The sequence below is a fragment of the Silene latifolia genome, chromosome 6 (genome assembly GCF_048544455.1).
Source record: "Silene latifolia isolate original U9 population chromosome 6, ASM4854445v1, whole genome shotgun sequence".
Taxonomy (NCBI): Eukaryota; Viridiplantae; Streptophyta; class Magnoliopsida; order Caryophyllales; family Caryophyllaceae; genus Silene; species Silene latifolia.
This window is the reverse complement of record NC_133531.1, coordinates 77,134,884-77,156,382: the sequence shown is the minus strand read 5'-3', so window position 1 is coordinate 77,156,382 and position 21,499 is coordinate 77,134,884. Positions and strand designations below refer to the sequence as shown.

General features: G+C 39.4%; 2 protein-coding genes across 2 annotated transcripts; one reads left to right on the top strand and one right to left on the bottom strand.

Moving 5' to 3' along the window:
* Positions 1-1,105: 1,105 nt before the first annotated feature.
* Positions 1,106-1,738, top strand: LOC141588249 (uncharacterized). The gene has a single exon (XM_074409700.1). It carries the CDS (start codon positions 1,106-1,108, stop codon positions 1,736-1,738), a length of 633 nt encoding a protein of 210 aa, XP_074265801.1.
* Positions 1,739-11,177: 9,439 nt separating this feature from the next.
* On the bottom strand, positions 11,178-14,518 carry LOC141588248 (uncharacterized). Its single transcript, XM_074409699.1, has 6 exons — positions 13,445-14,518; positions 13,271-13,375; positions 12,149-13,063; positions 11,679-12,056; positions 11,385-11,468; positions 11,178-11,330 (listed from the first exon to the last, which is right to left on the bottom strand). The coding sequence occupies exons 1-6, from the start codon at positions 14,516-14,518 to the stop codon at positions 11,178-11,180; spliced, it is 2,709 nt and encodes a 902-aa protein (XP_074265800.1).
* Between the last annotated feature and the right edge of the window lie 6,981 nt (positions 14,519-21,499).

The following is a 21,499-nucleotide window of genomic DNA, read 5'->3' as shown; positions in this document are numbered from 1 at the left end:
GACAATTATAAAAGATAGGTATAATCGAAAACCAATCTAATGGAAACCAGAAAAATAATTTTCTTATAAATTAAAGGATATTTATAATCGAAAACCAATCTAATGGAAACCAGAAAAATAATTTTCTTATAAACCAAGGATCTCAAAACATCATTTGGCAATTCGGAAAATATAAGTGTCTAGAAAATACAAGTGTCTAGAAAATATAATAGTATGAGGTTTTTTTGGGAATGAGCCCAAGAGTAAATCCGTGGGGCCTTAGTCCAAAACAGACAATATCGTACTATTATGGACAATGGACACAGATACAGGCATACAGCAGAGACTCAACACGAGATATTCACGCTTCCGGACAACAGACTGAAAAACGATTCTCACCAAAAGGGAGACCTTTATTGAATAGAAGATAGATCCGCATACTATTGATTGAAATATATACCATTGTGCCTTCAATGTGGAGTCAAGATTTTAAGTTAGCGGGAGCGAAAATTTTCAACATGGTTGAAAATGTTATATTATAAGGGAACTCGAAAAATTTCAAAAATTTTAACTAAAATTTTCAAAATTTCCAAACGCTAACAGGGGCAATTGCCCTTAGTTACCCCCTCGCTCCACCCCTTTGTTTCTTGCTCCCTTGGGTAGTTGGGTGGATCCATTTCTACTCCCAAAAGCCACAGATCGAGATTTTACGAATAAATGTGAGTGAATTAGTGATGAAGAAAGGCAACTTAGTCAAGGAGTCAAATTTGGGCTCTTCATTATTAAGAAGAGGTAACTTTAACTACAATAATTCAAAAGGTATCACTTTTCAAGCCTAAATCGCAACTAAATCATAATCCACTAAATAAGTAATCTATGATGTTCAACATCTTAGTATAAAATTAAGTCGCCATGAAATTGTCTCCTACCGTTGTTCCCAATATAAAAACATTTAAAATCTAGTTAGTTGCCTCTAAATTGTCTTGTACCAAATATAACTTTATTCTACTATATATACACAGCATTACTTATTACCTGAGGAACAAACACGCCAAAATTATTCTCTATTTCAATCCTTAAACTTATACTATATATTCACAGTTCACTCTAGAATTATATAAATTCCATGGCTGAATCTTCTGTTAAATGCGAAATACGCATCATCGGAGCTAAGAACATCGCAACAAAGCGACAAGGCGCTTTGTTTACAAGGTGCTATCTTTCTGTTGGAAATAACAGAAGAATCCAACTAAACACCAGGGAAATAATCACATCAAAGAAAGATGACAATTATATTTTATGGAATGAAAATTTCTCATTGGAGTGCAATGGAAAGGAGACTTCAATCTCCAACCTGAAAGACGAGAAAATCGTGTTCGAGTTGAGATGGAGAAATACAAAGCCTAATTTTTTAGGAAAAACAAGCAGCTCAAAACTCTTGTCGCGAACTGAGATACCGTGGAAGAATGTTTTTGACGCGCAAAACATGACGATTCAAAATTGGGTTTACATGAGCAGAGATGATGGAACAGAGTGTGATGAGGAATGTTGCCTGAAACCTCCGGCATTGGAGGTGGGACTCAAGGTGGTGGTCCCAGAGTTACCCAAGACGGTTTCAAAGGAGGAGATGAGGAGAAGGAGAAGGCAGGAGAGGTTGAGGAAGTGGGATGGGTGTGGGTGTAAGTCGAGTCATGAAGGAGGTTGTTCATGTAATGATAATGAGTTGTTTTTAGTTGCGGCAGTTCTTGATGTTTGTTAGCTATAGTAGTCGAAATTGCAACGATTTGATACAAGTGTATAGGTTACGAGAATACGAGGAGTAATCAATCAGTTTCACATATTTTCTTCTAGGTTTCTGTTATACTCCCTTCGTCTCGGTTATTTGTTGTCATTTTCCATATTTGGGTGTCTTAGTGAGTTGTTATCCTTTCTATTATAAGAATGAACTTGATGAACAATTTGATCATTCACAATCAATTTGTTCCACTTGACATTTGGTAATTGGCCAATTTCCCTTTCCTTGGTCTTTGTGCCAAAACCAAAGGACAACAATTGATCGGAACAAAGGGAATATTACTATCGTCAGTAAGAATCATTTTTTCCACGTTTCAGGCCTCGTTTAGTTCATGCAGGAATTATACATAATACGAAGTATCTATTTTCACCCAAACTCCTCTAAACAAACAAGAATTAAGGTTGATGTTAGCTTTAATGGTTATTAACTTGTAGTTGGTGGTTAAATAGGTGATGAGGGAGAAATCCACATCAAAAGATATCGTCACTAGGGTTGAGCAACTTTAAGTCCAGACCAAAAAAAATGGCCAGACCGGATCATTTGCTCTGGACCGAGATTGGAAGGTCCAGTCCTCGGTTCATATTTTTTGAATTTTAAATCTTTGGTCTGGTCCCGTTCAAGACCAATAAATTTATGTCCGGACCAATTGGATCTATCTATTATTTTTATGATCAATCTTTGAAACTTTATAAGAGAATTTAATATTTTACACCTAAAAATTATGTAAACTTAACAATAACTATTACTTAAGTTAATCTTTATTTCAATCAAGTAGGCTTTTGATTCAATAAAATAAATTTAATAATCGTATACAAAATAACGAAAAATCTTAATTTTAGGTCCATTTCGGTCTACCACCGAACTGAAAAAAATCGGGTTTGGTCCAGACCAGGACTGAATGTTTGAGGTCCGGTCTCCGGTCCACATAATTTTTTATTTCAGTCTTCGATCAGGTCCGGTTCCGTCCGATCCGATCTTGAACCTATGCTCACCCTTAATCATCACTATGAGAAGTCAGAACATTTGGCTTGAGCGGTAAGGAAGTGGGTGGAGGTAATGCTGAGAGAGATGAGGTCAAAGGAGTGTATTTTATTCATGGTAGGATGTTGGGCGGTGTAGGAATGTCGTAATAAGGTGGTGTACAACGAGGGGAGGCCGAGGGCGGATTTTGTGGTCGAAGGGGTGTGGGAAATTATGAGTGAGATGCATGCAGTGAAGGATCGAAGGAGATGGGTGACTTGGGAAATGAAAAATGGCCTAGAGAGAGAGAGAGAGAGAGAGAGGAGATAAATGTTGATGTTGGAATTAAGGAGGGTGTATGAGCGAGGCCATGTAAAGTGTGTTGGGATGAGGGAGGAAGAATAAAGTGGTGATGCAGCAAAAGCAGGTGGTGAAACCAAGGATTGCAGGGACTGAAGTAGTTCTTCTATAATTGAAGGAAGCGAGACGAAGAGACGTGAAGGTAGTCACGATCAAGAGTGATTCCTTATGGTAATCGAGGCTTTTGACGCAGAAGAAACAAGGCAGGAATAATTTTCATTTGGTATTAGATGATATTTGGTGATTGTGTAATTGCTTTGATTATGTTAATTTTTGCTTTGCTGGGAGAGAATGTAATAGAGTGGTACATGAGCTTGCACGCTTGAGTCCTTGGCGTAGGTTATTGGTTATGATCGGATAGTTCTATAATACATAATAAATGTTGTGAGTTTAAATATTAAAGAGATGATATGTCCTCACGCGTTATTTTTTTTCAAAAAAAAAAAAATGAAAAAAGATTGTCACTATAGTGTCAAATATTGAACTCAAGAATAATATCAAACTAAATGGTGTAGGTGTTGTCAAGGATAAGTCAAAGTCACACAATGAAACTACAATAGCCTAGTCCACGACTCCTACTTCCTCTCCTCAATTTGTGTATATTGTCAGTCAATGTTGTATCCTTTGTTTGTAGGTCTGTTAGCTCTAATTTAGGCATCTAGTTATTGTATATTTAGTATATATATAGTAGCTCATGCATGTAATCAGTTTTATTTACTCAATTAATTATACATTCCGTCTCATACTTTACATGTTACCACGAATCTAATACGATCCTCACAATCATAATCATCCGTGTCTCCATTCTTGTGTCAGTTACTCGATCTTCGTATCCGACCACCATGGCCAACAACCAACTCCAACTTGTCAATGCTACTGACCCAAATCACCCCCTCACTCTCGTCAATTTCACCCATTGCATACAACTCAAAAACACTGTTACCTTTCGATAGTGGCGCTTTCAGGTTCGAGCCATCATGAATGGTCTCGAACTCTTCTCCTACCTTGTTGGCACCACTGCCCTACCACCCAAAACCGCCACTGTCAACCCCGTCCCACCCGAAACTGCCACCACCACCGCCCCCGACCCTGCCTATTCCACCTGGTATAGGTAAGACCAACTCATCTTCGGTGCTTTAACCGGTACTCTTACACCTCCAATTGCTGCCACTTCTCATGCCACATGGACCACCTTGACCCGTACCTTTGCCAACTCTTCTCGAGGCCATCGCCTTCAAATTAAAGATCGTCTCGAGAACATTTCCCACACCGATGACATGTGCCCATCACCGAATATATGACCGCTATTAAGGCTTGCACCAATGATATCGCTCAACTTGAACATCTAATGGATGTTGATGATATCACCCACATGATATTAAATGGCATGAACTATGACAAGTACCGTCCTGTTATTGAGGCGGTTCGTGCGCGAGATACGTTAATCTCTTTTGAAGCTCTTCATGAGAAATTTATTCAACACGGACTACGCCTAAAAAATGCACCTGCCTCATCCGCCTCATCAAATTTCACTCCCTCCGCTCACGCAGCCAACTATCGCACCAACAACAATAATCGTTCCACCTACAATAATCCTCCCAACTATCAAAATCGCTTATCCTATCCACCCAAACTGTCCTACCTTACCAACTCTCAATCCGGGTAAACCAAACCGTACAAGGGCAGATGTCATTATTGTGACGAAGTTGGTCACGTTGCATTTGACTGTTGCGATTTCCAGGCCAAATATCCCAATGTCGTTTTTCCTACCTATCAACGCTGTGGCCCTTCCCCACAAGCTCACACTTCCTCTCACTCCTCGGCTCAGCCCTCAAACTCATGGACCGTTGATAGTGGTGCCTCGCACCATATTACCGATAACCTCAACAATCTGTCACTTCATCATCCTTATGAAGGGCCTGATGATTTGGTTATAGGAGATGGTTCTTCCTTGCCTATCACACATTCTAGTTCATTCACCATCCATTCTTCTCTTTTTTCTCTTAAATTTACTAATGTCTTAGTCGTTCTTTCCATTTCTCGTAAACTTTTATCTGTCTCGCAGTTTTGCACTGACAATAATGCTTATGCTATATTCTCACCCACCTCTTTTTGTGTTAAGGCAAATCCGACAGGAGCGGTCCTTCTTCAAAGGCCCCTTATTGATGGTTCATACGTCTGGTCTCCCACTCCGCCTCAAGCTCAGATAGCCGTAGCTCCTGGTCAAGTGTCTTGGCGCCACCGACATGGCCATCCTTCGAATAAAATTCTACAAGTTTTAAATTCTAGATTTAATTTTCACATTCCTCATTCCGAACAATGTATTGTGTGTCAAAAAAATAAGAGTCACAAGCTTTCTTTTGGACAATCCACGTTAATTTCTACCGCTCCACTCGATCTTATTTTTTCTGATGTTTGGTCCTCTCCCGTCACATCTCATGAGTCATTCAAATATTATGTTATTTTTGTTGATCACTATTCTCATTATATTTGGTTATATCCTCTCAAGCGCAAATCCGACACCGAGTCCGCATTTCTTAAGTTTCGTGCCATTATTGAAAAAAATTTCAACAAACCAATTAAGCAATTTTATTCCGATAAAGGTGGAGAATTTTGAAAACTTACTTCTCATCTCAATCTCACGGGTATTACCCATCTCACATCCCCTCACACACCCGAACACAACGGTTTCGCTGAGCGTCGCCATCGTCACATTGTTGAAACCGGCATGTCATTACTCACCCATGCCCAGCTTCCTTCATCCCTTTGGCCTCACGCCTTTTCCACTGCCGTATACCTCATCAATCGTCTCCCCACACGTCCCTCCAAAATAATTCTCCCTACAAAAAAATTATTTATCCAAAACCCGAACATCTCCAAGCTCCACAGTTTTGGTTGCTTGTGTTTTCCGTGGCTCGGGCCTTACACGGATCACAAGCTATAATACTACGGTTTTCTATTTCTATGGGTACACTATCGAGTGGGACTTACTCTGTCGAGTAAGTATCTTTTTACGCAAAACGGTAGTCTGCCTGTAGGGTACTCGATCGAGTAAGGGGCACTCAATCGAGTAAGTCACTTACTCGATCGAGTACGTGTGTTTTACGGGTTTGTTTAGCCAGGTTTCGTTAATAACGCGAGATTCATATAAAAGCTTCCGTCATTATTTCCTAAACACTTTTATCATTCAAAAACCTTTCAAGAGGAGATTTAAAGTTACGTTGTTCGCATCTCTCACGTTATTAGCAAATCCCAAGGCTTGGTTTGTCTGATTGTTCTGTTCTTTGCGCCGTTGTGATCGTTGTGTCGAGGGTAAGCTTTTAATATAATTTTCATAATATTTTGATAAGTTTTATTAAACCCTAATTGGGTAGAATTGGGGGTTTTGAGAGTATTATGATGAGTAGATGGTAATTGTATGTATACATGTTATAGGAGGAGGATTCGTAGAAGAGAAGTTCTGATTAGCTGCTAGACGGTCTTGTGGTGATTGTTATTCCAGGTAGGGTTTCCCTACTCAGTATTGATTACATGGTTGTGTTTGTAATTATCTGTTGTTGTTGAATATCGTATTGGCGTTGGATTCTGATTTGGTGATTGTTGGTAGTATAGTGTGATTGTCATATAACTGTTTGTGGTTTGCGAGGTGCGTCCTCGGCTGAGTGAAGTCACTTGCGGGAGTGGCTTCACGCCCTTGATTCGCCCTCTGTGAAACCCGCTACAGAGGGGATGTGCACATTAAGGAACATGGGTTTATCGCTCGGATGAGATGAGCGGGGCTTAGGTGGGAACGACTGCGGTCCCCCACTGGCGGTGTGGAATACTTGTTGCGATGGGTATTCTGGTAAGACTACACACTTTAGTGTGTAGTCAGGTGTGTGGTGATGTGACGGAGTTGGGGATTGCTTTGGTTTGTAATATTGTTTATTGCAGCTGTTTGCTTTGTGTAATTAGTACTGACCTCGTTTAATTGTTTTAAAAATTGTGGTGATCCATTCGGGGATGGTGAGCAGTTATTGAGCAGGTATGAGTAGATGCGCATGGGATGGCTGGGTTGAGTCTTCACGTGCTGTCTTAGAAGTCTTCTGCTGTGTCGAACACTCTTTTTTTTTGTTTAGTCGGTTTGACAGTTGTGAGAACATTTGTATTTCTTTTTATCAGTTTTAGGTTTGGTTGTATCGCTTTAAACTTTATTATTAAAGTACGTTTATTTATGGTCTATTTGATTATCATTGTCTCGGGTAACCGAGATGGTAGCACTTCCATACCTTAAGTGGTCCTGGTAAGGCACTTGGAGTATGGGGGTGTTACAAAGTGGTATCAGAGCGACGATTTTGGAACCTGTAACTAATGAACCTAATGAACTTAGGGAGTCAAAATAAAATGAACCCGAGTAGGAGTTGTTAGGAGCTAATGCAAAGACTTGGGAGACGTCCTGAAGTCGTGATCTCGCCCTACAACTTTGAACCGATCACTATGGGGTGTGTGTCGGGATCGCTATGTGTTCGCCTTGTATGTTGTATATCTATATAGAAATGTATGGTATTAATTGGTAGATGTATGCATGTGGGGGATAGGAGGTGTTGAGGTGAATGATGATGATAGTGTATGTATGCATGTTGGTTAGATAATGAAGTTACATGATGAATGTTTTATAATGTGGCATTTTAGAAATATGTGGAGTAGGATTGATGTTGTGGTGTATATATATACATATAGTGTATGTTTGTCATTTGTCGTTTTATATGTATACAAACATAGCTGGTTGGTAATGATGGGATACGCATGCGGGTAGTGTACGAGTCGGCATGACTCGATCGAGTGGGGGGCACTCGATCGAGTAGGTGGTTTTTCATTTTTGGGCAATAGTCTGTTTTTGGGCACTCGATCGAGTGGGGTCAGCTCGATCGAGTAAGGTGGTGGCTCGGTGGAGTAAATTTTTGGATGCAATCTGGTCAGGTTCTGGAGTCGAGGCACTCGATCGAGTAAGTGGGCAACTCGATCGAGTGGGTTGTGGTACTCGATCGAGTGGGTTTTACACAGGTCGTTTTCGTGGTTTGAGTATGAGATGTGTGTTCATGTTTACCCTTTTCTTATGTAGTTTCAAGATGCCGCCAAAGAGAACCGTGTTGTATGCCAGTGCTGAGAACATGAGCGTAGATGAGATAGTTAAGATGTTGGAGAACCAAGATGCTCTTACTGAAGCTTTGAAGAAGTTCGGAAAGGATAAGGAGGCGGGTGTAGATTTCGCCAAGATGAGTATACATATAGCAAGGTTTAATCCTAAGGAGTACATGGGCACTGGGGCGCCAATTCTGCTGGATAATTGGCATAGGGAGATGGAAAACATACTTAATGTGGTTCATTTCCCAGAGGACTTTCGAGTGGAACAAGCTGCGTTCTACTTGAGGGAAGCAATTAGAGAGTGATGGGATAAGGTTAGAGTAAGTGCTATGAGACAAGGGTTATCTCTTATACCTTGGGATGAGTTTAAGAAAGCTATGAGGCGAGATTTCGTGTCGGAGCAAGTGCGTAGCAAGCTAAGGGAGGAGTTTGATGACTTCAAGATGACTTCTGATATGACAGTTGCTGAGTATTATCACAAGTTCAACGGCAAGTCTATGTACGCAGAGGATATGGGGCTGAGCCAAGAGAATTTGGCGTTGAGGTTTGAGAAGGGGTTGACACCCAAGATTATGGAGAAGTTGCCGGTAGGGGTCCTTACTGATGTTAAGGAGGTTTATGAGCGTGCTGGGAGAGCTGAGAGGTTGGTAGAGATGACCAAGGATAACAGAGAGAGAGAGCTTCTGAGAAGAGAAAGGTTGAGAGTGAGGGTGGTGGTCAGTCTAGTTACAAGAGGGGCGGCCATAACCAGGTGAGAGCTTACTCTTCGGGGTCGGGGTTCAGCGGCGGAGCTTCTTATGGGCGTGGCCGTGGTAGTAGTGATAGTAGCTGGGGTTTATCTTGCTTCAATTGTGGTGGTGTGGGCCACAAGAGATATGAGTGTACCAGTGCCATGGGTAGGGGTTTTCAGAGGTAGCCTCAGGGGATTTTCTCTTAGGGTCCATCTCAGAGCTATGCTAGTAACAGACCGGCTGGGTCGTGGAATAATCAGGGTGGTCATAGTAACAACAATGGTGGGGCTAACCGCAATGGCAGTAATTCATACCAGAGACCGGCGACGAACAACAACAACCAGGGGTCGGCTGCGAAGCCGTCTACATCAGCTAGTACTATACAGGGAGGTGGACAGAAGACCAGTGGTAAGCTGTTCATAATGGAGAAGAAAGCAGCTGAAGATGATGCTCACATTATCACGGATACCTTTCTTGTTAATGGAGTCTTTACCTTTGTTTTGTTTGATTCGGGAGCGTCACAGTCTTTTGTATCGTCGAGTCATGCTAAGCTTTTGGGTTTTAGAGAGTTTGAGCCTGTAAAAGAGGAGGTGTTCATACCATCGGGTGAGTCTGTATCTTGTGGGAGGTTGTATAGGGGAGTGTCTATGATAGTTGTGCATGTCGACTTACCTGTGGACTTGTTAGAGTTTTCTTTAGATGGTTTTGAGATGATAGTTGGTATGGACTGGTTGGGTAAGTATAAGGCTAAGATAGACTGTCATTAGAAGAGAGTTTCTTTAAGAGGTCCTAAGGGAATTAGTTCGTCTTATCTTGGGTTTGTTGTCAAATTCAAAGTCAAGTTGATTGCAGCAGTGACCTTGAAGTCTTATCTGAGGAAGGGATGTCCGTTGATCTTATGCCATGTGAGAGACCATAGTATGGAGAGTCTGACAGTTGAGCAGATACCAGTGGTGGGAGAGTTTCCAGATGTCTTTCCAAATGAGATACCGGGTTTGCCACCGAAGATGGGGATATATTTCAGTGTTGAGTTGAAACCGGGGACGGGGCCAATCTCTAAGGCAACGTACCGTATGAGTCCTAAGGAGTTGGAGGAGCTGAAGAAACAGCTAGATGATTAGATTGAGAAGGGATACATTAGAACTAGTGTATCACCGTGGGGAGCTCCAGTTCTGTTTGTGAAAAAGAAAGATGGGAGTTTGAGGTTGTGTATCGATTATAGAGAGCTGAACAGGGTTACAGTGAAGAACAAGTATCCTTTGCCGAGGATAGATGATTTGTTTGATCAGTTGAATGGTGCAGCGGTCTTTTCTAAGATCAATTTGAGGTTGGGATACCATCGGGTGAAGATTCGGGATGAGGACATACCGAAGACAGCTTTTACATCGAGGTATGGTGACTATGAGTATGTTGTGATGCTGTTTGGGTTGTCTAATGCACCTGCAGTGTTTATGGATTTGATGAACCGGGTCTTCAGTCAGTTTTTGGATTGGTTTGTGGTGGTCTTTATCGACGATATCTTAGTCTACTCAAAGACTAAGGAGGAGCATGAGGAGCATTTGAGGATAGTGTTACAGACTTTGCGAGACAATCAGTTGTATGCAAAGTTGTCTAAGTGTGAGTTCTTGTTAGAAGAAGTTGCTTTTCCGGGGCATGTGATTTCAAAGAAGGGTGTTGCGGTGGATCCTACAAAGATAGAGGCAGTTACTCGGTGGGAAGCACCGAAGAATGTGGCAGAGATCATAAATTGGGTTTGGCAGGGTACTATCGACGGTTCGTGAAAGACTTTTCCAAGATAGCCAGACCGATGACAGCTTTGATGAGGAAAGAGAACAGGTTTCGTTGGGATGAAAGTTGTGAGATGGCGTTCCAAACATTAAAGGAGCGTTTGACCACAACTCTAATCTTAGCATTACCTGAAGGGAGTGAGAACTTTGAGGTATATACAGATGCTTCAAAGAATGGTTTGGGATGCGTGTTGATGCAGAACGGGAAAGTGATTGCCTATGCTTCTAGGCAATTGAAGCCTTATGAGGAGAATTATCCGACAGATGATCTGGAGTTGGGTGCAGTTGTGTTTGCTCTCAAGATTTTTTCACTATCTTTTTCTTTGGGAAAGGTTAAAGTATATTAATCATCATCAAAGGAGCTACAAAAGTTCGTATAAATGACTTAGTACAAAAATGTATCTATCAAGTATAATCAAAAAAGGTATCCAACTATTCAAACTATTGTATCAAGTGTTGAAGCCAAGCTTCATCTTCTCTGGTAATGGCAGCTTTGTTTCTAGTCCTGAACCGAGTGCACACAGATTGAATTCCTTGGTTAACAATAAACACAGGATGAGTGACTTTGGAGTACAATCTCGCCTTGTTACGTTCCTGCCAGATAAGATAAACCAACTGTATATAGCAAGCACAGGTAACCCTTCTCACCAGTAGACTATTCCTTCTTCCTCTTCTATTCCAATTGACAAGGTCAAGAGGTTCAAAATAAAGCTGAAGCTTTTGTTGCATTAGCTGCACACATCTGGTACTATATAAGCAATCAAAAAAAAGATGGTCATGAGATTCATCTTAGCTGTGACAAAGGAAGCAACTCAGGTCAGAGACACCTCTCATTCGAACAAGACGATCTTTAGTAAGTAATCTTCCAAGAACAACAGCCTAATAAATAAAGGAAGCTTTAGGAACATTCATACTGTTCCAGCAAACTCTCCACCAACTGACTTTAGGAGAAGAATCCCTTAACCAGTTGTAACCCTCATTAACAGTATAATCAGCCTGTTTCCCGATCCAGGAATCAGCAGAGTAAGCAGGCTTAAAGATGCTCATTATATGTGCAATTTTTTTCCAAGACCAACTACAATCAGGGGGAGGATTATAGTTGGTCCAATGAGTATCCTTCAAGTAGACATGAGATATCCACTTCACCCACAAATGGTATTTCTTTGAGGTAATCCACCAAACATACTTTCCAAGCAATGCCTTGTTCCAATTCTTTGAATGCTTAATCCCCAGTCCTCCTTCTGCTTTGGGAACACAACATTTATCCCAACTCACTGCAGAGGCACGTAAGTAAGAATCTTCCCCCCCCGCAAGAAATTCCTACACAGACTATCAATCCTATTCATAATGCCATTAGGTATTAAAAAGATAGTAGACCAATAAGAATGCAAGGACTGTAAAACTGAGGTAACCAAAGTGAGTCTACCAGCAGAAGACAAATGGTTAGCCCCCCAAGCTCTGAACCTAGTAGTAATTTTATCCATAAGTTTCCTTCCCTCAGTTTTAGTGAGTTTCTTAGAAGAGATAGGGACTCCCAGATACTTGAAGGGGAGGGAGCCCTTCTTAAAACTAGACACCTGCAAAATTGCCTCCACAGTCTGAGGTTGAACACCATTGAAATAAATTTCAGTTTTCTCTTTATTGAGGCATAAACCAGAAGCTACTGAAAAGGTAGCAAAAGCCCTTAACAGCCACATAATGGAAGTATCAGTGCCTTTAGAGAAGAGAAGGAGATCATCAGCAAATAAAAGGTGATTCAATCTCAGATGACCACACATTGGGTGAAATCTAAAGTCATTTTGATGCCCTACAACATTGAGGATTCTGGAGAGGTAATCCATACAAATAGTAAAAAGGAGTGGAGATAGAGGATCACCTTGTCTAAGCCCACATTTGCCTTTGAAAAATAAAAAAGAATTCCCATTAAGAGTTAAAGAATAAGTAGAAGAAGATACACAGCTCATAATCCACCCAACGAATTGTGCAGGGAACTTCAGATGATGGAGCATCTGAGAGAGAAAGTCCCACTCAATACTATTATAAGCCTTCCTCAGGTCAATATTGACAAGGCATCTAGGGGAGGCTACCTTCCTATTATAGAGCCTAACAAGATCCTGGCAGATGAGAACATTCTCAACAATGTTTCTGCCTTTAATAAAGCCCCCTTGATTAATACTGACAAGATCAGGCAAAACCTTTCCCAACCTGTTGCAAAGGAGCTTAGCAATACATTTGTAGATAGTATTGCAACAGGCTATAGGTCTGAACTCTAACACACTTGTAGGGTTACTAACTTTTGGAATGAAAATAATATTGGTAGTATTGAGCTGTTTTAAAAGTTTACCAATAGAAAAAAAGTCCTTAATAGCATCACAAATCCCAGGTCCAACAATGTCCTAAGAGTCCTTAAATAACTGACTAGGAAAGCCATCTGGACCAGGGCTTTTAGATGCAGGAATAGAGAAGAAGCATGACTTAATTTCCTCATGTGTGATAGGTTGCAAAAGAATGATAGACAAAGACTCATCAATTACTTTACCAGATCTAACAGTGGCCTTATGGACTTTAGTAGTATGATTGCTAGTACCCAATAACCCTTTATAATACTCCAAGAAAGCTTTCTCAATACCTTGAGGATCCTGATGAATAACCCCATGAATCCTTAATATGAAAAATTTTGTTCTGAATTTGTCTCTGTTTTATCTGACTGTGAAAATATCTAGAGTTTTCATCTCCCCCAGCAGCCAATCAGCTTTAGATTTTTGTTTCAAATAGCTAATCTTTGCTTTCTGAAAGATGGCATAGGACTCAGCAGCCTCTCTTTCAGCAAGACTAAGCTGAGTGTCATAAGGGTTCTGATGTAGTTGGGTTTGTAGATCATCCAAAATGATTCTAGCCATATCAGCAGTGCGTTCCACATCAGAAAATTTGTTCTTATTGAGCAGTTTCAGTGGTTTCTTTAAGTTTCTGAGTTTAGTAACCACTTGATACATTTTCACTCCCACCACTGTTCTGTTCCACTCATGCTGAATGATATCCTTGAATTGAGGATCAAGACTCCACATGTTGAAGTATCTGAAGCTTGGCTTCCTAGCAGGACTATCAGGTTTCCTAGAGCAAATACAGGGACGGTGGTCAAAGTTGCCCTCATTCATGAAATAAGCATTGCTATCAGGATAAAGTAGCATCCAGTCAATATTAATTAAGTATCTATCAATTCTAAAGAACACCCTTGTGGTAGGATCCTGTTTATTGTTCCAAGCATAAAAAGAGCCATAAGCTTGGATATCAGTAACTTCACAGTAGTTCACACACTGTCTAAAATATCTGATTTCACTCCAAGTCACATCACTCCCAAGTCTCTCATTATAATTAAGCAAAGAATTGAAGTCACCACAAATGCACCAAGGTTTAGAACAATTATCTTTATGATTATTGTTAAGCTGACTCCATAATCCCTGCCTCTCCCCTTCAGAATTGAAGCCATACACCACTGTATACCAAAAGGAATCACCAGAGCTAATTTCAATAACCTCAATAGTGATGTGTTGGTCAGAACTAGCAATAGGATGAACAGAAAATAACTGTGGAAGCCAAATAATCCAAACTCTTCCTCCAGGATGATGAATATTATTATTAACTCCCTCCCAGTAATGCCCTAGTCTATGCAGAACAGTCAAGAAGTCTTGCTCTTTTATTTTTGTTTCTACTAAACCAAATAAACCAACCTTATTCTGGTAGAGAAATCTCTTAATATCTAGCTGTTTATTTCGATTATTCATTCCTCGTACATTCCAAAACCCTAATTTATCCATTATCACTAGAAGATGAACCTCCAACATCTATTGACACTTGAGAAATACTCTTCCCCTTATCTTTAGTTGGTGAAACAGCCTTAGCATAAGTTTTATCAGGACTGGTGGAAGGGCTGGTCACAAGCTCTTGCCTAGTGGCCTGCAAAATTGGGCTAGCAGAAGGTAGCAAAGACGAATCATGATGAGTAGGGCCACCAAAAGGAGTCTCGGGAACTGGAACCACTAAAGCAGGAGGTTGTGTAGGAGGAGCTACAGGACCAGGGGCTTTCACCGCTGGCCTCCACACTTGAATTATGCGTGGTGCAGCAGCCTTCTTAATACAAGCCTCTTTAGTGTGGCCAATACCTTTACAAGCACCACAACTTACTGGTTTCCACTTGTACTCCACACCAACACTGACATCTGCCCCCTTTTCATCCTTAAAATAAATTCTATCTGGGAATTCTTTCCCTATTTGAACCTCCACCATAAGACGAGCATAGCCAATTTTGGTTTTATCCATGGTAGATGCATCTGCTCTTATAAATTTGCCAATAATAGAAGCAATTTTCCCCAGACAAGAGGCTCCCCAGAATTTAAGACCTAGACCACACAAACGAATCCCAACTGGCACAGCCTTAACAGGTTCCTTAGCCAAAGAAGCAGTTTCAGTCCATGGTTTGACAACAAGAGGCTTGTTTCCAAACATTGGAAAACCCTGCTTTAAAACCAGGTCCCTACACTCCATGGTCGAAAGTGTACCAGAAACGCCCCATTAGGTAAGAAAGACACTTTATCATATTTATATTGTCCCCAAATGGTTTTAATGAACCCAGACAACTGTGCCCATGGAGGGTTACCACCCAACACATAACAGATGACTGTAGTTGACCAATATTCAAGTTCTGGCTTAACATCATCAAGAGTGATTTGAATAGTTTGCTTAACAGGAGTGTTAGGACGACGCTTACCAGCAACTTGAGTCCACCCAGGTTCTTCAGTAACTGGATCATCATCTGCCTCAGAGACCTCAGATTCTTCAGATTCAACAGTTTCTACCACAGTATCCAGATTAAGGATCGGAATCCCCACAATCTCACTAACCGAACGAGTGGTCTTCGCGTCAGAGGATTGCGGAATCACAGGACCTTCAGAACAAGCAGCTGGTATCTCCAAATCAGTAGGTTCATCCATTTCGTCACTATTATCACTATTATCAAGATGCAGATCAGCAGTATTTGTGAAATAAAGTCTTAATTTTGCCTTAGATTAAATTTTTTGTTTGTTGAGAGAAGATTTAGATCGTGGTTTCTTTGCCATGGTGCAACCGAAACCCTAATTTCCTAGAGAGAATTTTCTCTCTCTAGAAATCATTCTCTCTCTTGAGGCATTATCTTTATAGGACGACCTTTAAGGTATTTTCAGATCATAAGAGTTTCAAGTATATCTTCACTCAAAAGGAGCTGAACATGAGACAGAGGAGGTGGATGAAGCTGATTGGTAATTATGACATGGATATTATATACCATGAAGGGAAGGCTAATGTGGTTACAGATGCGTTGAGCAGGAAGAGTGTACATTCTCTTTGCATAGCTATGTCTTTGATGCGGTTGGGAGATGAGGTGGGAAAGATGGGGATACATATGATACAGAAAGGGGATGCTAGAGGGGACTTGACAGTGGAGCCAGATCTTTATGATGATATTCGCAGGAAACAGGCTTTGGATCATAAGGTTGAGAAGTGGAGAGCTGGAGTAGAGAAAGGGACAGTGTCTAGATTCTCTGTTCATACAGATAGTAGTGTGAAATTTAATGGGAGATGGTGTGTACCTAGTGATGAGGAGTTGAAAAAGATGATCATGACAGAGGCTCATTGCACACCATATTCGGTACATCCAGGCTGTAGATACCCAGTATCTGCTGAGACTCCAACAAACACCCGATGATTATCGGACTACAACATGCTTAGGAATCGCGGCGTTTGATCGACAGTTTGTGTACAACTTTACGTCGGAAAACTTAAAACGATTTCAAAAATAAAATATTTCAAAAATTTTCAAGCCACGACAACAACAACAACAACAACAACAACAACAACCCCAGCAACGACAACAACAATCAATAACAACAACCGACACTCTAAACAACCAACAGAGACTGAGTAGGCGAACATACCTTTAACCAAAAGCAGCGATTCCTCGTCCATCCACATAACATCGACCAAGTAAGTAAAACCCCTATAAAAAATAGTACAACCGCCTATTACTGTCACCACAACCCTATAAGAATCAACAAAGACCAAGATGATGACGGCGACATACCTACGCATCTCACAACGGCGTTAATACCGCTACCCGACTCAAGCAACGCATCCCCAAGGCACTAACATCCTTAAAGGCTCCCATAGAAGGTATTTGGTGAAGGGAAGGGAAGGAGGCGACCCATAGATCTGAAGGAAGGAGGCGGAAATGATTTGTGGTTTTAACAAAACAAGATTATAAACCCTCGCTGAAAAGACGCTACTCGATCGAGTGGCCCCTACTCGACCGAGTACCCCAGGCTACTCGATCGAGTAGCCTCTACTCTATCGAGTACCACTCACTTCTAAAGGCAATCAAGGCACAAGGTAACTCCGGCATGCATCCCTAAGGACTAATGCCTGCCCCCAAAGCTCGGTCAACGGGTCCCTAAAAGGTCGGGTATTACAGTCTTCCCCCCTTAAAAAGAACTTCGTCCCCGAATTTCAACTCACCCTTCCCCAACCGCACGACAAGAAACCAAGGTTGACAGCACTGTTCTCCCGACACAGGTCACTACTCTCTAGAAGCATTACCCCACTATGTCATCATCATCATCACTGTCCGACACACCATATAGACCGACTTCTACAACCCACAACTTGGAGTACCAATCACACGACATGTACCAACACGACCAACGATTATACTACTAATCCAAACTCTTAGCCACACATTATGAGACTATACTTTCACTAATACACAACTATTAACATCAAAACATGCCACACAACGATCCTGTTACACTGCATGATTCTAACCCTTCGTTACCGTTCCCAACATACTCATCTCTTTATGACTATCTTTTCATTGTAAATTACTCAACTTTTACTTAAACATACAAATTACTCATCAAAACAATTAAAACAATTATAACTTCATGCTAGAATTATAATAGAGACAATAGAAAACATTACAAACAAACAACGAAATTATTATAATATCAGCCTTTTTATTTCCTTTTTATTTTGCGACATTACTCTTCCCCTTTAAAAGAAACTTCGTCCCCGAAGTTCACCATCAAACAATTTCCTATACGTGAAGCACCTTGCCAACATTACTCATTAATCACTACTAACAAAAGCTTATATATATATATATATATATATATATATATATATATATATATATATATATATATATATATATATATATATATATATATATATATATATATATATATATATATATATATATATATATATATATATAGCGGCAAGATCCGATGAGTCCACCTATATATTTGAGTCCATGAGTCCATAACACAATATCACGCACTATACAAAACAATATCACGAATTTTTTTTTTCAATTTTTTTTTCCGTAATTTTTTTTTTCAATTTTTTTTTCTCGAAAAAGTTTTTTTTTTTTTTTTTTTTTTTTTTTTTTTTATGTAAGCTATGATATTGTTTTGTATAACGTCTGATATTGTATTACAAAACAATATCACGATTTTTTTTTCCGAAAAATTTTTTTTTCGAGATTTTTTTTTTCAATTTTTTTTTAATTTTTTTTAATTTTTTTTTTTTTTTAATGTAAGCTGTGATATTGTTTAGTATAATATGTGATATTGTATTACGAAACAATATCACGATTTTTTTTCGAATTTTTTTTTTCAAAAACTTTTTTTTTCAGTTGTGATATTGTTTAATATAACGTGTGAAACTGTAAGCTGTGATATTGTGTAGCATAACGGGTGGTATTATATTACAAAACAATATAAGCTGTGATATTGTTTAATATAACGTGTGATATTATATCATGGACTCACGGACTCAAAAAGATAGGGTGGACTCATGTGATCCTAATTATATATATATATATATATATATATATATATATATATATATATATATATATATATATATATATATATATATATATATATATATATATATATATATATATATATATATATATCTACAACCTTACGAGGATAAGTATCAAGGACCATAAGAAGGCATGCACATATTAATTGTATATAATATAGTTATAGAAATTCTGCGAACCAATTAACAAGTCTTTTCGGTAATAAATAAGTTACGCTCTCTTATAGACGTGAGGAATTAAAATGAATGCAATAAAAGAAACCTTTGTGTCACATCTAATCCCACAAAATATCATTTATAAGTCAAGCATGGACCCAACCATAATTAATAAGTCGACTCAAACATGACACTAACCTTCAATAACCATTATAAATATCAAAATATGCAAAAAGAAAAATTCAAACAATTTGATTTTCGAAAAATTCATGTAACAGTGCCACTCAGTCGAGCTGGCCCTACTCGATCGAGTATCTTAGCTACTCGATCGAGTAGCCCGAAATCAGATTACTCCCAATCTGCCACACCTGCAGCTACTCGATCGAGTGAGGGGCACTCGGTCGAGTGGCCACAGGTCAAATACTACTCCACAACCTTCCTAACAGAACACAATATATATATATATATATATATATATATATATATAGATTCGGGATCCTATGAGAACCAACAAGATAATGAGAACCATGAGAACCACTCATAGCTCTTAGATCAAACTACAATTTGACGGTGAGATGACAGTGATTAAACATATTTCAATTTTATCAAAAAAACGTCGCACCCCCAAATTCAAGACTCTGTCATTTTACCAAATATCCTTTCTCTCTCCTATTTTTTCTCAATCTTCGACTATCAAATCTTTCAACGCAACTGCTTTCTCTACTTCGTTCGTTAGAAACATTCTAATCAAACTTCGATGATCGATCAAAATTTTCCACCTTCTTCTAGCAATGGATCTTGGTACTTCGATGAGGTAAACTTTCGATAGTGATGATTATTTTTTGCGAAATTAAGGTTTATATATTCTTGTGTTTATATTTAACTAACAAGGGAATGGTCCTATGTTGTGCTTGTGCACATAAGTCATAGTTTAGACATCGAAAAATCTTGCAATCGATGAGGCTCCCAAGGGAAGGGAAGTAGTGGTTGATTAACATTGTATGGATTAAATATATCTAGTTACGAGTTTTTAGTGGTGGTCCTTCAAAGCCGAATTCAAATATGCAATACATTCTCGTTGCTCGCTATGACATCATAAGGCACGTACGTTTAGGAGAGTTTTCTGGGGGGCATGTACCCTTTGTGGTTCATGGATATTGGAGTTTCATAATGCTGTTTTTGATATTTTCCTAGTCCTGTAGTTTTAATTGTATAATTGTGCCGGAAATTGGGTTGAACAGGTATTCAGGTACTCGTATTTGGGTTAGTTCAAGGTGAGTTTGGGTTTTTGTCCGACCAACAACTATATTAGGTTAAGCCATGTATAGTTTTACTCTGAATTAGATTTGATCATCACCAATTAATTATGCTACCATTTCTAACTTGTTCTTCTCTCTATTTTCCCCTTTATGGATAACAAGGTTTCCTCCTTCTTTCATCTTTATAAAGTATTTGCTCAAAGTCTCAATCATTTGTTTACGTATCTTTAATCAAAGTTAAACAAATGATTGGGACGCAGGGAGCCGTAAAGTTGTAGACTTTATTATTCATTGATTGATTGATTGTGGCAATGGGTTTGCAGCTAATTGAGCAAGTACTTGAGAATAACGGACATGATTTGGATTTAGCTATCAAAAGCTTGAATGACCTTCGTTTAGGATGCATTGTTAATGACCTGCCTCCTCCTAATGCCTTTACAAACACCCCCACCCAACCGCCCTCAGGTAATGCTCATCATTTCAATACAATATTAATATTTACGGTTGCTAATACAATTGTTTACGGTGTTTATTGTTTGTGATATGTATTTTAATCAAAGGTAAACAAATGAATGACTCGGAGGAAGCCTTTGATCACACTCCCTCCATCCCATTTGTATTCTCCCTTCCTGTTTCATCTTGGTGGTTTTACTAATTGTACCTTACTTCATCTTACTTTTTCAGCTCATGGGGATGAAGGTAGTGTGTCTGCAAAAGATACATCACCCTCAGAAGATTTACCTGTTGACGGTGTAGAGTGGGTAGAACTTTTTGTAAGGGAAATGAGTGTTGCATCTGATGTCAATGATGCAAGAATTCGTGCCACCGGGGCTCTTGAGGCTTTTGAGAAATCTATTTGTGCTCGTGCCAATGCTCAAACTGCACAAAATTTTCAACAGGTAAATTGATTGGTACAGAATTGGAATTGTATACTTGTAGTTGTATGCAAGTGGCAGTATGTTTACTTCTTAACTTCTATGTTCAGGAGAATTTGATGCTTAAGGAGCAAGTTGAATCGCTACTTCAGGAGAATGGAATCCTGAAACAAGCTGTGTCAATTCAACATGAGTGCCAAAAGGAGTTTGAGGCAAGTAATTATTCCAGTGTCCTAAATTAACTTTGAATTTTTGTTACTAGCATCATGCTATTCTTCAGGTAAACCTGATATCGATTTTTGCGCATTGTTCTTTATGTTTCACCAAATTTTTTTTTTTTTTGCTTTCATCCAATTTTTGTAATTAGACTGATATAGTGATATGTTTACTTGACTACTTAATTTATTTATAGCGTAATATCAAGGTTATTAGCTCAATGGTAGAGCGATGTGCATATTTTGCACAAAGTATAGGTTCGAATCCCATATAGCCTAATAAATAACAAATCCTATGATTTTAGGATAGTTGTCCCGTGTACATGCATGAAATAGGG

Coding starts and splice junctions, on each gene's coding strand:
- LOC141588248 (XM_074409699.1), bottom strand. CDS start 14,518: ATGAATAATCGAAATAAACAGCTAGATATTAAGAGATTTCTCTACCAG. Junction 11,469..11,678: donor TAAGGGATTCTTCTCCTAAA/GTCAGTTGGTGG, acceptor AGATGTGTGCAG/CTAATGCAACAAAAGCTTCA. Junction 11,331..11,384: donor GAAGAAGGAATAGTCTACTG/GTGAGAAGGGTT, acceptor CTTATCTGGCAG/GAACGTAACAAGGCGAGATT.
- LOC141588249 (XM_074409700.1), top strand. CDS start 1,106: ATGGCTGAATCTTCTGTTAAATGCGAAATACGCATCATCGGAGCTAAG.